Source organism: Bombyx mori, chromosome 7 (assembly GCF_030269925.1).
Source record: "Bombyx mori chromosome 7, ASM3026992v2".
NCBI lineage: Eukaryota > Metazoa > Arthropoda > Insecta > Lepidoptera > Bombycidae > Bombyx > Bombyx mori.
The window spans coordinates 7,374,912-7,387,748 of NC_085113.1; the positions used below are offsets into that span (position 1 = coordinate 7,374,912).

The 12,837-nt window shown below is 36.3% G+C and overlaps 1 protein-coding gene across 1 annotated transcript in view; it reads left to right on the plus strand.

Moving 5' to 3' along the window:
* Nucleotides 1-1,416: 1,416 nt before the first annotated feature.
* Nucleotides 1,417-12,837, plus strand: part of LOC101742951 (gustatory and odorant receptor 24) — a 30,785-nt gene continuing 19,364 nt past the window's right edge. The window contains exon 1 of the mRNA XM_062669411.1: nucleotides 1,417-1,556. Within this exon, the coding sequence (XP_062525395.1) occupies nucleotides 1,473-1,556 (84 nt within the window). The 5' untranslated portion in view covers nucleotides 1,417-1,472. The remainder of the gene's footprint in view (nucleotides 1,557-12,837) is intronic.

Genomic DNA, 12,837 nt, shown 5'->3' on the forward strand with positions numbered 1-12,837 from the left:
TACACTTTCATAATGTAATATTTTGGCGACAACGCTCGTAAATCGTCGGCAACAAAATGTATACCAGTTCTTTTGCGCCATTCGTAAGAATTATATTTAATGTTCCGCATGCGAACACAGACATACATCCTGGGAATCGTAAAAGACTCAATTCTCTTTTGTTCAAACCATAAAAGTCACAACACCTTACGACAAACATTAAGTTCACTGGAAAATTCTAAAACTACGAAATCGACATTGCTCCGGCATTGACTAAATTTTTCAAAAATCAAACTGGTCAAATAAATTAGTTATACTTAACGCAACACTGCAAATGGTTGATTTTATTGTGTTATTCATCAATTCAAACTGCACTATAATTTTTATTATCGCAGATCATATCCCAATTAAATATAAATTAATCTTAAGCAATGAATGAAATGTAATCAAATCTTAGCTGTATATTTTTTTTTATTTTTGATGTTAATGCAATGTCGCTATTTAAAAAAAAAAATGCACTGTCGCTTGCTCCTATAATTGAGGTGACACTGCCATGAACTTTTGTCAATTGTTCAATGTTTTGTATTGATGATCACTTTGTTGGTGCAACTTAATAAATAAATAAATTACAACTTTAGAAGTATTTATTCTTTACAATAAATAATCTTACTTAGTTAGTAATAAAATTACATGGTGTCAGATTCACCCACCAAAATAAAATACAATAAACGATGTATACTTATCGTCGCTTCGATACATATAGGTTCTGTTAACGTTATTTCTCCTTGAAAAGAGCAAATCAAATTCTAAAATGCATAAAATTGGTATGTACATTCCCAATGTTCTCGAGTGTAGCAGACGACAAAATCCATTAAACTGTAATTCTTTGGTAGACTGATGGTCCCAAGACAACAGAACAACTCACTGCATATCGTTTCACCTCTGATTGCCTCGATCGCCTTTCCTGTTTACCTAAAACAAGAATAGTGAAAATAAATTTAAAATCGAAAGAACCTTACTAAATATTCAACGGACTGGATGGTGCAGTTGTTAACGGCCCTAACTGTTGCACCAAGGGTCGTGGCTTCGAAACCCACATCGGACCAACACTGTGTGCCACAAAAACATGTTTGTTTGCTCTTGGCCCGAGTGCTCATTACTTATAGTGTATAATTAAACATATATAAGTATGTCTATGAGTCTCTGGTACTAATAACACAGGGAATCTTAAATTGTGACCGGATAACCGTGCGTGATTTATTCCCAGTTATTATTATTATTATTAAACATAATTTCAACATTACATTTTTTTTAAAACAAAGCTTTCAAGCGTTCTTTCAAATCGAAACGGATTCATAGTCTTGTTATATTGAAATAACCTTTTTTTAGGTTTGCCTAAAGGACGGCATAGGGGGCGAGTGAGTAGCGACCGAATTCCACGGAACAATGGCCCAAACAAAGTTGATCTCCCGGGGTTTTCATTAACATTGACAATGCCGCTTTTAACGTTGATTGTCTCTGCTTCCTTTCGCCGTCTTCAGACGCGTCTATATCTAAGCGAGCACGAGACTGGATTGGTAAGACTTTAACTGCAATTTAAAACAAACTTTCTGCCAATTACTGTAGCCTTCTTGAGTAAAAGGATAAGACGATTATTCATTCACATGTTTACATTTCCTATAGTTCTTTTATATATTTAAAGTTGTCTTAGATTTTTGATATTCAATCAGGCAAAATGTCTGTTTATTCATTGCTTGACTATTTCTCTTTCTTATTTTTGGTGTTTCGTTTACTTCATCCTTTTTTTAAATCTATGAACTGTAATTATATATTAATTGCATTTATCATTATAAGAATTGGCACTAAACTTTATATTTTCAAATACCAAAACATAAAAAGTCACATTTTACACTCCTGGTATGCAATGAATAGCTAAAATAAATTAATATTGTTGTACACTAATATCTGTGTAGCACAATTTATAGATGTAGATTTACGCATAAGCTCCCGGATCTAGTATTTTCTTCTGTGTTATGGATATTGGAAATGCGCGTACAAAAAGGATCCTGATTATCAAATTTTTCAACAAAAAATAACGATATTTTTACGATTCAAATTCGCGTTTTATTTAATTTTCATTTTATAACGCAATATTCAAATGTCGGCGAAAAACACCTTAGTCGTTCGTGACCACGAAAACTGTAATCGAAACGTCATAAATATTATAATGACAGTAAAAAAAAGCGTGATTAAACTGTCATCGTCATCATCATCATCATCATCATCACAATCATCATATCAACCTATAGCTGTCTATTGCCGAACATAGGCCTCTTTATCGATCTCCAGTATTTTCGGCCCGTTGTCTCCTGTAACCAAAGTTGACCCAGCGATTTTCATTAGGTCGTCGGTCCATCAGTGCAGTAGGTAATGTAGGTATCTACTCAAAGAACTTTCTGCCTCACCGGCCGTCCGATCTTCGCGCTATTTTTCGCGCAACTTCCACGGATCACCTGTATTAAATCGATAAAATAATATAAAAGATCTGGATCTAGGCTGTCAGAGTGGGATTACTCGTAGACACTCGTAGTTATGTCTACGACTCGGGAAAACCGTAGAAAATACAACTCTTTAACAAAAATCTTCGCAATCGAACCCCGACTAGTACAGAAGATTAACTAACGAATAGACCAACGGACGATTTAACATTAATTTTATTATATTAATCAACACTTAAGAAAACGTATCTCGCTTTATGCCCAGCGAGAAAGACCAGTTTCTACACTTATAAACATATTAAAGCATCGTTAGATTATTATTGTAGTGTAAAGGAACTGGCATTATGTGCGTATAAGTGTGTACATCTTTATTAAGTTAGAAGCTGCTCTAGTTTCTAGAAGCCACACATTAAACTTTATATTCGTGTTTATTGTTTTTTTTATTAAAAACTCAGAGCCAATGGACTCTGTTGAGTCCACAACTTTGTGTTAATAAGCTTAAATTTTTAATCATACGGCTTCAAGCTGATTCCTTTTTTATTTGAAACTATTGGAATCAATGGAACCACCATTTAAATCTGATCAAGATCTAACCAGTGGTTTTTGAGTTATTAATTTAGTTTATTCATTATTGATTTTAAGTACATTGATGATATTCTCATTTTTATTTCGATAAAACCCGTTGTCTTTTTTGTTAAAATTTTGTATTATGTTTCAATCCTTTCTAGGTTGCCTTAAAGATCACAATCCAACTAGAGATATGAGGTCGAATTATCGGTTGTATTGCATAACTTCTGACTTCTGACTAACTTTCTCACACATATAAATTATAATACATTTTAATATTATCTTTTTAATTATCATTTAAGTTCTGCCTGTTGAGTAAAAATTATCACCACCACAACACATCGATAGATTTTTCATATTCTTTTCTGGCTTGTCCACTGATTATAATTAGACGAAAATTCTCATCGTTGTAATAATATCACCAAGAAAGCTGAAATAAACAATTTAACCGGCAAACGATATAAACAAATTCAGGTAGTTAACGAAAACGTTGTTTGAGGAAATGGGAACTCCCTGGCTTCCGGAACTGAGAGGCGAGAGCGCGCCGCCAACACCTGCTCCCAGTACTAATATTTACTCACCGACACATAAACTTGTACAGTTAAATTAGTGCCGTTCTCCTAATAATAACGTAATATTATATTATATAAGGACACCTGCTGAATTTCATTTTTGAATTAATATTAGTTATATTTTACTTCAAAATTGAATATAAATTAAAAATCTAATTATTATTAATTATAAAGTCTAATTACTGGTGGTAGGTCCTCTTGTGAGTCCGCGCGGGTAGGTGCCGTCTATTTCTGCCGTGAAGCAGTAATGCCTTTCGGTTTGAAGGGTGAGGCAGCCGTTGTAATTAAACGCATTTACGTCGTAGATATCTATGGGCTCCAGTAACCACTTAACACCAGGTGGGCTTGTGAGCTCGTCTACTCATCTGAGCAATAAAAAATAAATAAATAAAAGTTATATTAATAAATCAGCAAGAACCTTTAGAACATAATCAGGTCTAATCAAATAAAGTCACATTCGCGAAAGATTCTGTGAAATCTGCAGCTGTTCCATTCATGTTACGTTCGCTAAAGGACTAACAAGATTGTCGACACTCCGTATATCTAAAATTACCATGCAATTTTTTGCGATAAACACCTGTTGGGATTATTCGTTTTTTTTATGACAATTCTTTTTTTTTTGTCAAATTTGTTTCTTAAAATACGTAATTTGTTAACTTAAATGATTTAGTTTCATAATTAAAACATAAAAAATTTGCCTATTATGTAATTCTTTATATATCAAACAGATTAACTATAGTTTGCATAAAATTCTAAGCAATAGTACTTTATACATCGCCACACATTTAAAGCACAGAATTATTATACCTATAATCCGTGATATTCAATCCCTTAAATAATATATGAGACATTCGCTAACAAAAAACGCAATTTATGAAACAAACAATTGTTTGATATTACGATGACAACCAAACATTTTATATTTATTAAACTCAATCGAATTATGAGGGAAAAAAATACATTTGTGTTCTCTTCTTTTTTTTACCTAATCCTCTTACAATAGATTATTTCGGGTCGGTTCGTACAAATGAATTGTCCTAGGCACTCCGGGAATTCAATCGAGGGAAATAACTAGATCTTTTAACAAACGATTATGGTTTTTATTAAATTTAGTTTCAGGAATATTTCGCTCGTCAGTAAGGTATTATTAATAAACATTCTTCACGTTTTGTTGAATTATTACAACTAGTGGTCCCCGCAGTAGTCGAAATTTGACTATAGTTAAGTAGTAAGTAGTAAGTACTTTGGGAACCAGGGACTAATAGACATACTAATGTAAGTTTCAATATTTGTATAGCGTATCATCATCAGCCTGTATCTTTCCACTGCTGGATGCAGGCCTCTCCCATACTCCGCTACAATGAACGGTCTTCCGCCTTCCTCATCCAATCTTCTCCAGCATTTCGCCGCATCGGTCCACCGGGCAGGGGGACGCCCAACGCTGCGTTTACTGTATAACGTATATCGTTTCAATATACATATATCTATCTATTTGCCCGATGTGAGAATCGAACCCACCATCATCGACCCAGCAGTCAGCAGCGCCAATTACCTCACTATGAAGTCACGCTATAATAGTCGAATGTGAATTATTATTTGAACAAATACAAACAAATCGTAATTAAGCACTGAAATGTAAATCAGTACTTAATTACGATTTGTACGTCATGTAAATAAAATGTTTACACGTAAAATTGGAGCACGTGTTTTTCCATGACCTTTTCTAAAATAAAGCTTCAAATCACGTATTGAATATTAAGCTCACGAGACAGCTGGGAGCGAAATTACCTCGTCACTCGCCTACGTCGGATTAGACGATTACACTTGCCAATTAGGCTCCCGGCGATAGTATTAAAATCGAATAACGCACCGCAGACGTATTCTGCTGATTGTTAGACTTCTCGATTACCTATGGGTCGACGATTCGTTGAAAAGAGAGAGAGAGAGAGAGTAATTTACGAAATGTCACTGGTCAAACATACCTTTAAATTATTGACCACGATCTTGGGACCAAACTTCAAAGGAATATTCAATGGTAACCACAAGCCAATGAAACATTTCAATCAGTCTTGAATATGGGCAAATAAAGCAGCAAATGCTACTACTAGTCATTAAGATTCCAAAACGGGAATACGTACGTTAGTTTTGCGGACACAGGAACGGTGTGTTTCGTCGGTCCCCCTCGGCTATTACTTGACTGCAATTATATAAGTTAAACTATAGTCTAATCATATTGAATACTACTCCTTTACGTTTTGTAGTATATAGCTCAACTGTAGCACTTCTACGAAGCTACGCGGGTATTAATTAGGAAACAAATCGTCCTATTTACTGTATTGTATTCAGAAAGCTCGTTTTTCTTTTCGGTTATCGCTTAAAATGATTTAAATATACGATGGGGTATTACTCTACTAACATAAAACAGATTTCGTAAAAACGTTATACTCTTATATATATATACGTATTGGTGATTATATAATTTGCGAGAAACGTTCGTGCAAATACCGGCACACGAGTAACAATGAACGAAGTTTGAATTAAATCGGATGAACAATATGGGAATGCACAAGAGATGAAGTGAGAAGCGAAGGAAAACTACGCAAGGAAATTCACATGTATCTTTCTGTAATTAAATGAGGGTTGTTTATTGTAAAATATCAAGCCCAAAATAGCGTAGGATAATAACATTTTTATTATTATTTTAAATATCTTTTAGATTTATGTATAAGGCAAATAAAGAAACAAGGCCCACCTGATATTTTCATGTAAATTCACTTTGCAATAATTCAGATTTCTTGTCGAGACAATTTAATATCGTATAAATATATAAATAAAAATACCAGTCAAGAATCGTCGTTACTAGCTTCCGCGTTCACTTTGAGAGGTTGGGCCCCCGGGTGATGGCGACGGCTGCCTCGTTGAGCCGGCTCTTGCCAAACGCTAGGGGGACCGACGTGGTGGTCCCACTCTCCCACTTTACGTGGGAGTGACGCGGTCGCTGCCGGCCGTCGTGACCACGATGGCTGGCAGCGACGAGTCCTGGAAATTGATGCTCGACTTCTGCGAGCCCACCATCTCGCAGAAAGAGGCGGCGGAACGAGACAGGGAAAGCTAATCCCTCTCCGCACAGATCCATCGCCGCCGAGCCGGGGGCCAGAGAAGGTTTTCAAACAAACATATTTAGTACAGACTTTTGTGATAAATTTTACTTCACTAATACATGGTACATCGTGGTTATGAGTGTTGATTTCGATGATAAATAGATACTGGACGTTTTGAGAGTGAATTTGTCCTTAGCATTAGAATATTTCCCCTCAAAGAGTAAAGGTCACGTAGGTGTAAAATTAATCGGGTAATTTAAATGCGGCGTTAACTATCAACGCGACCGCTTAAGGGAAGATAAGCTTGAGACCCAGATTATTCTAATAGACTCAGGCCACTAAAAATACCTACCATCAGATTATCTGTATTTTTCACGAGCTTGAGCACCTTATGATAGGCGGATACCACACAGATACCACATCGTGATCGCTGCTCTGAACAGTTGAAAAATCAAAGCTTAAAGTCATAGTAATAACATTTAATATTTAATAATGATATTATTATGTTAATAGTCACTATTATGTTGAAACATAGGAAATATGCATTTTTATTGGTTCTCTTGACTTCGTTAATGTGGAATCGTTCTTGAAGAAGGCTTAAATTCACGCATCTTTACGAGAGATCTACAAGCTCCACCTCAACAAACAGCCACAATTTTCAGCACGATCCAACTATTGAATCAGCAAACCGAGGTCAACTATGTTGAAAGCCCCGGAGAAATCAATGTAAATCGAATGAACCAAGTCTCTATTACAAAGCACCTGTGTAATGTCACTGACATAACCAAAATAATTCAGATGTACCTCACAGATACTAGGCTGCACTAAAAGTATCGGGAATGGAATATTTCCACTATTCCTGTCATATTAAAATCTTTTTAATTGAAAACTCCTTGGTTTTAAAAATCGAATACCATTTATTTATTTAAAAAAAGATTCTCGGTGTTGTCACGAGGTTTTGTCAAACTTGTTTAGTCGTTGAGAAAATGGAATTGACTCGAGAAAATTCAAGAGCGATGATTTATTATGACTTTCGAAGTGGTTTAACACAAAAACAGTGTGTTGACCGGATGATTTCTGCATTTGGTGATGAAGCCCCATCCAAAACCACAATTTATCGCTGGTTTGCTAAGTTTCAACGTGGACGTGTCAAGCTCAGTGATGATCCCCGTCAAGGTCGTCCAAAAACTGAAGTCACCCAAGAAAACGTTGATGCTGTGCGTAAGCTGATTGAGGAAGATCGACATGTGACATACCGCGAAATTCAGGCAACTTTAGACATTGGCATGAGTCAAATACAAATAATCTTGCATGAACAATTAGGTGTAAAAAAGTTGTTTTCCCGATGGATACCGCATTCGCTCTGTGAAGAGCAAAAAGCGGCTCGCGTTACTTGGTGCGTCAGAACTCTCGAAAGATTCCACGCAGGATCCTCAAATGCTGTATACAACATTGTATCAGGTGACGAATCCTGGATATACGCGTACGAACCCGAAACAAAAAACCAGTCAAGAGTTTGGGTGTTCGAAAATGAGTTAAAGCCAACAAAAATTGTTCGTTCACGGAGTGTTGCAAAAAAATGGTGGCCACGTTTGTCTCCAAAACCGGCCATGTTACGACTATTCCTCTTGAGGGACAAAGAACGGTTATTGCAGAATGGTATGCTAGCATTTGTTTTCCACAGGTCGTTTCTGAACTCCGTAAAGAGAACTGCAACCGCCGCATCATCCTCCATCACGACAATGCGAGTTCTCACACCGCGCACAGAACAAAGGGTTTTTAGAGCAAGAAAACATAGAATTATTAGACCATCCGCCGTACAGCCCCGACCTAAGCCCTAATGATTTCTATACTTTCCCTAAAATAAAGAATAAATTGCGTGGACAGAGATTTTCATCACCTGAAGAAGCTGTGGACGCCTACAAAACGGCCATTTTGGAGACCCCAACTTCTGAATGGAATGGTTGCTTCAATGATTGGTTCCATCGTATGGAAAAATGTGTCAAATTTCGCGGAGAATACTTCGAAAAGCAATAAATATATTTTTAAATAGTAATGTTGTGTCACTTCGTGAACTCCCGAAATTTTCAGTGCCGCCCTCGTAGAGAAAAATTAATTTTTGAAAAAAATCTATCAAAGACGAATTTGAAATGAGTTCCTGTCCCGTTTTACTTGCACAGGTTTTACGTCACAGGTTTTACTTGCAGAAAACATTATAATATATAATACGATACTGACATGAACTGTCCCCATCTCGCCGCATTAGAGCCGTAATGCGATGGAGCTTCAAGGACGGACAGCGGAGCGTATCAGCGCGCCCGCCTGTGAGCTCAAGCACGCGTGAAATCGAAACCGTCTACCTTGCCGAATATAACTATAAAAGCATTCCTACGTCGTGCGCGAACTTCGGCTAGCTTTCCATGCAGAAATGTGAGAAATGTCATTAATGACCAATGAAATCAAAGCCAACAATGCGTTTAACCGACCATATACTCGCATACCGACAACTTGCTCAACTAAGTATCTTCTCAAGTAAAATGCCTCAACTCAAATATGGAAATCCTTCAAAGATTTCAATCAAAAACGCTCAGGATGAAAGTGAACGCACTATGGTACAAATGAAAGAAACCCATTATGATCTTACCATAAGATAATGTCAAAGATAAAGTAATTCATCGAGCTAAAGCTTATTGTGTAAGATTGGAAGCTCATCCGAATAACCTAGTTAAGCATTTAATGGACAACCAAATTACTACAAGAAGAATCAGAAGAAGAGTGCCTCAAGATCTACTAGATCTACTGTAGATTCATTGATATGGACATGTCAATGGACATTTTGCCGCCTAAGAAATTGTTTTTCTCAAAACTACGGTTGAATGTCTTACGACAGCTTGATGTATAGAATAAATAAATAAATAAATAAAAAGTAATACGCCCATGATACATCGTTAATACAGCAAGCTGACCTTGGCGCTATCCTCTCACCTAACATTAGGATAACTAGAAAGTTATATCTAAATACTTAATAAATAAGGCAATATAACTTGAAATTTACTGTACCCGTCTAATGTTGCCAACAGGAAAAAGTTCTTAATAGAGAACTGTAACAAAAAAAATTGTTTTGAAAATGGATCGATGAAAGAATTAAGAACTAACTCACACGTCCACTGATACACCTATGCGAGGCACGTATCAGCGTTTGCGGGACCACGCGTGACCGGCCCAAGCCCAAGGATACTAAATAAAAGTTCTCGATACAAAATACGAGGTCAATAGATCACCTATTGATACAAGGCGATAGCTATTCACAAGTCACCGCCGCCAGACCTGAATAACAAATTTTTTAACCTCTTAGTTTTATGTACGTGGATCCACTATTAGCACCGAAGAACTAATACCGAATGAAAGTACGTTTAAAAAATAGTGAGAATATTAAAATTTTATATTGAAATAAATACATACTAGATGATGGCCGATGGCATTGCTCGGTTTTTTTTTTATAACGCCATCTTGTTGTGTCTTTAAAGCGGTTAGTTGCCCTCAATTAAGAAAAATAGTATTATTATTCGCCAATAAATGTCGGGAAGAGTTGATTATTGAAAACACGTATAAAACAACATTTTCTGAAAATAAATCGTAGCTAGATCTATTTATCGCCCCCGAAATCCCCTGTATACTAAATTTTATGAAAATCGTTGGAGCCGTTTCCGAGATTCAGATTCTTATACCTTTAAACGAGCAATTCTTGTACATATATATATGTACAAGGTATAAGATAAGATGAGCGAATTAGTTATACGTTCGAACCCGAGTGGGTGGCACAGAATTAAAGTCGTTTCGATTTAACACTAGAGTTCTTTTCATTTCATCCTTTCACATTATGTTAATAATTTTAGAAAAATTTATGAGCTCTTCAAATACATAAGAAACATATGAATGTAACAAATATTATTGAGGGCGTTGACCCGGTGGCTTTGGCATACCGCCAACCAAGACTGGGAGCTTAAGTACTTACTTAAGAATCAACTTCGGTAAAGTAAACTTAGGTAAATTATATCCGCTAGATAGTAATACATTCACTTTCTCATTAAGAGTAGAAATTGCTTTATGAGTTTTGCAAACAGTTACTCAAAAGTTAAAAAAACTAATATCAGCTCCATAACTAACTTATTACTTCAATTCCTAGAACAGATTTTCTTGAAGTTCTGAAATAAATATCTATCATCCTTGTTTAGAATTGTATAGTATAAAAGTATTTTTGTCTATAACGTCCATTAACTATCCATTCATTGACATAATAATGTAAAATACCATAGAAGCATTCTTAGATTTCACTGGGTTGAAGAGAAAACGTTAAACTTATAACTCGACATTTTGTCTCATGAGAAAATTAAGCGCGTAATAGTAACTTACAAGAAAAGGAAATTTGAACTTTGTCTCACCAAATCTAAACACCAATATTCTTTGCTTTCCTGAAATGTAATAAGACGTTCACATTCATATTTATAAACACGACATCACAACTGTCATCGACTCCGACGCGATCCTCTTATCTCGTACTTATGTTGTTACGTGCACTCTTACGGATATGACTATACATGTTATAGTTCAGGTAAATGAAGGATCTACTAGTCTGAAAAAAGCCACCATTATTAGGAATAAGTAAAGTAGGAAAATAGATATCCGACATAATCAAATGTACCACACGTTTATCTACTGTTTTTATTGTGTTGTTTCTTTTATTTAATTTTTTTCACGGCCCACCTGGTGTTAAGGGGCTACCAAAGACCATAGACATACAACGTAATACCATACAACGTAAATGCCGCCATCTACCTTGAAATATGGGTTCTAAGGTCGCAGTATAGGAACGGCTGCCCCACCCTTCAAACTGAAATGCATTACTGCTTCACGGCAGAAATAGATAGATGGTAATACCACCTACCCGTGCGGACTCACAAGAGGTCCTTCCTACCAGCAGTAATTACGAAAATTATAATTTAGCGGGTTTCATTTTAGCTACCTACACGATGTTTGATATTCCTTCACCTTGGAAGTCAATTGTGAACATTTGATAATCTTTTAAAAAAAGGACAGGCGATTATATTTTGTATAAAGTTGCGTACTTCACAAAAAATACGTCAACATAAAATTAAATAATTAAAGTAGTAATGTGGTCGTCGTGGCCTAAAGGATACGACCTCCAGTGTATTCGTATAGCAATGCACCGGTGTTCGAATCCCGCTGGCAAGTACCAATTTTTGTAATGAAATACGTACTTAGCAGATTTTCTTTGAAATATACTAGGCAGATTTAACCAAGCCCTAACGCGTAAGTTGGAGATCTGAACATTTACTCGCATACATATATCGTTTTATTGTACCTATTTTAAACATTATGATTGTGTGGTAGGTACTTAAAAACAAGTCGTCGTGGCCTAAAGGATAAGACGTCCGGTGCATTCGTATGTAGCGATGCACCGGTGTTCGAATCCCGCAGGCTGGTACCAATTTTTCTAATGAAATACGTACTTAACAAATATTCACGATTGACTTCCACGGTGAAGGAATAACATCGTTTAATAAAAATCAAACCCGCAAAATTATAATTTGCGTAATTAATGGTGGTAGGACCTCTTATGAATCCGCATGGGTAGGTTTTTTTTTTTTTTTATTGCTTAGATGGGTGGACGAGCTCACAGCCCACCTGATGTTAAGTGGTTACTGGAGCCCATAGACATCTACAACGTAAATGCGCCACCCACCTTGAGATATAAGTTCTAAGGTCTCAGTATAGTTACAACGGCTACCCCACCCTTCGAACCGAAACGCATTACTGCTTCACGGCGGAATTGTATTCGCCGTGAAGCAGATACCTACCCGTGCGGACTCCCAAGAGATCCTACCACCAGTGATTACGCAAATTCTAATTTTGCGGGTTTGATTTTTATTACACGATGTTATTCCTTCACCGTGGAAGTCAATCGTGAACATTTGTTGAGTACGTATTTGATTAGAAAAATTGGTACCCGCCTGCGAGATTCGAACACCGGTGCATCGCTACATACGAATGCACCGGACGTCTTATCCTCTTCAAAATTAAGTTATTAATTAAACTTAC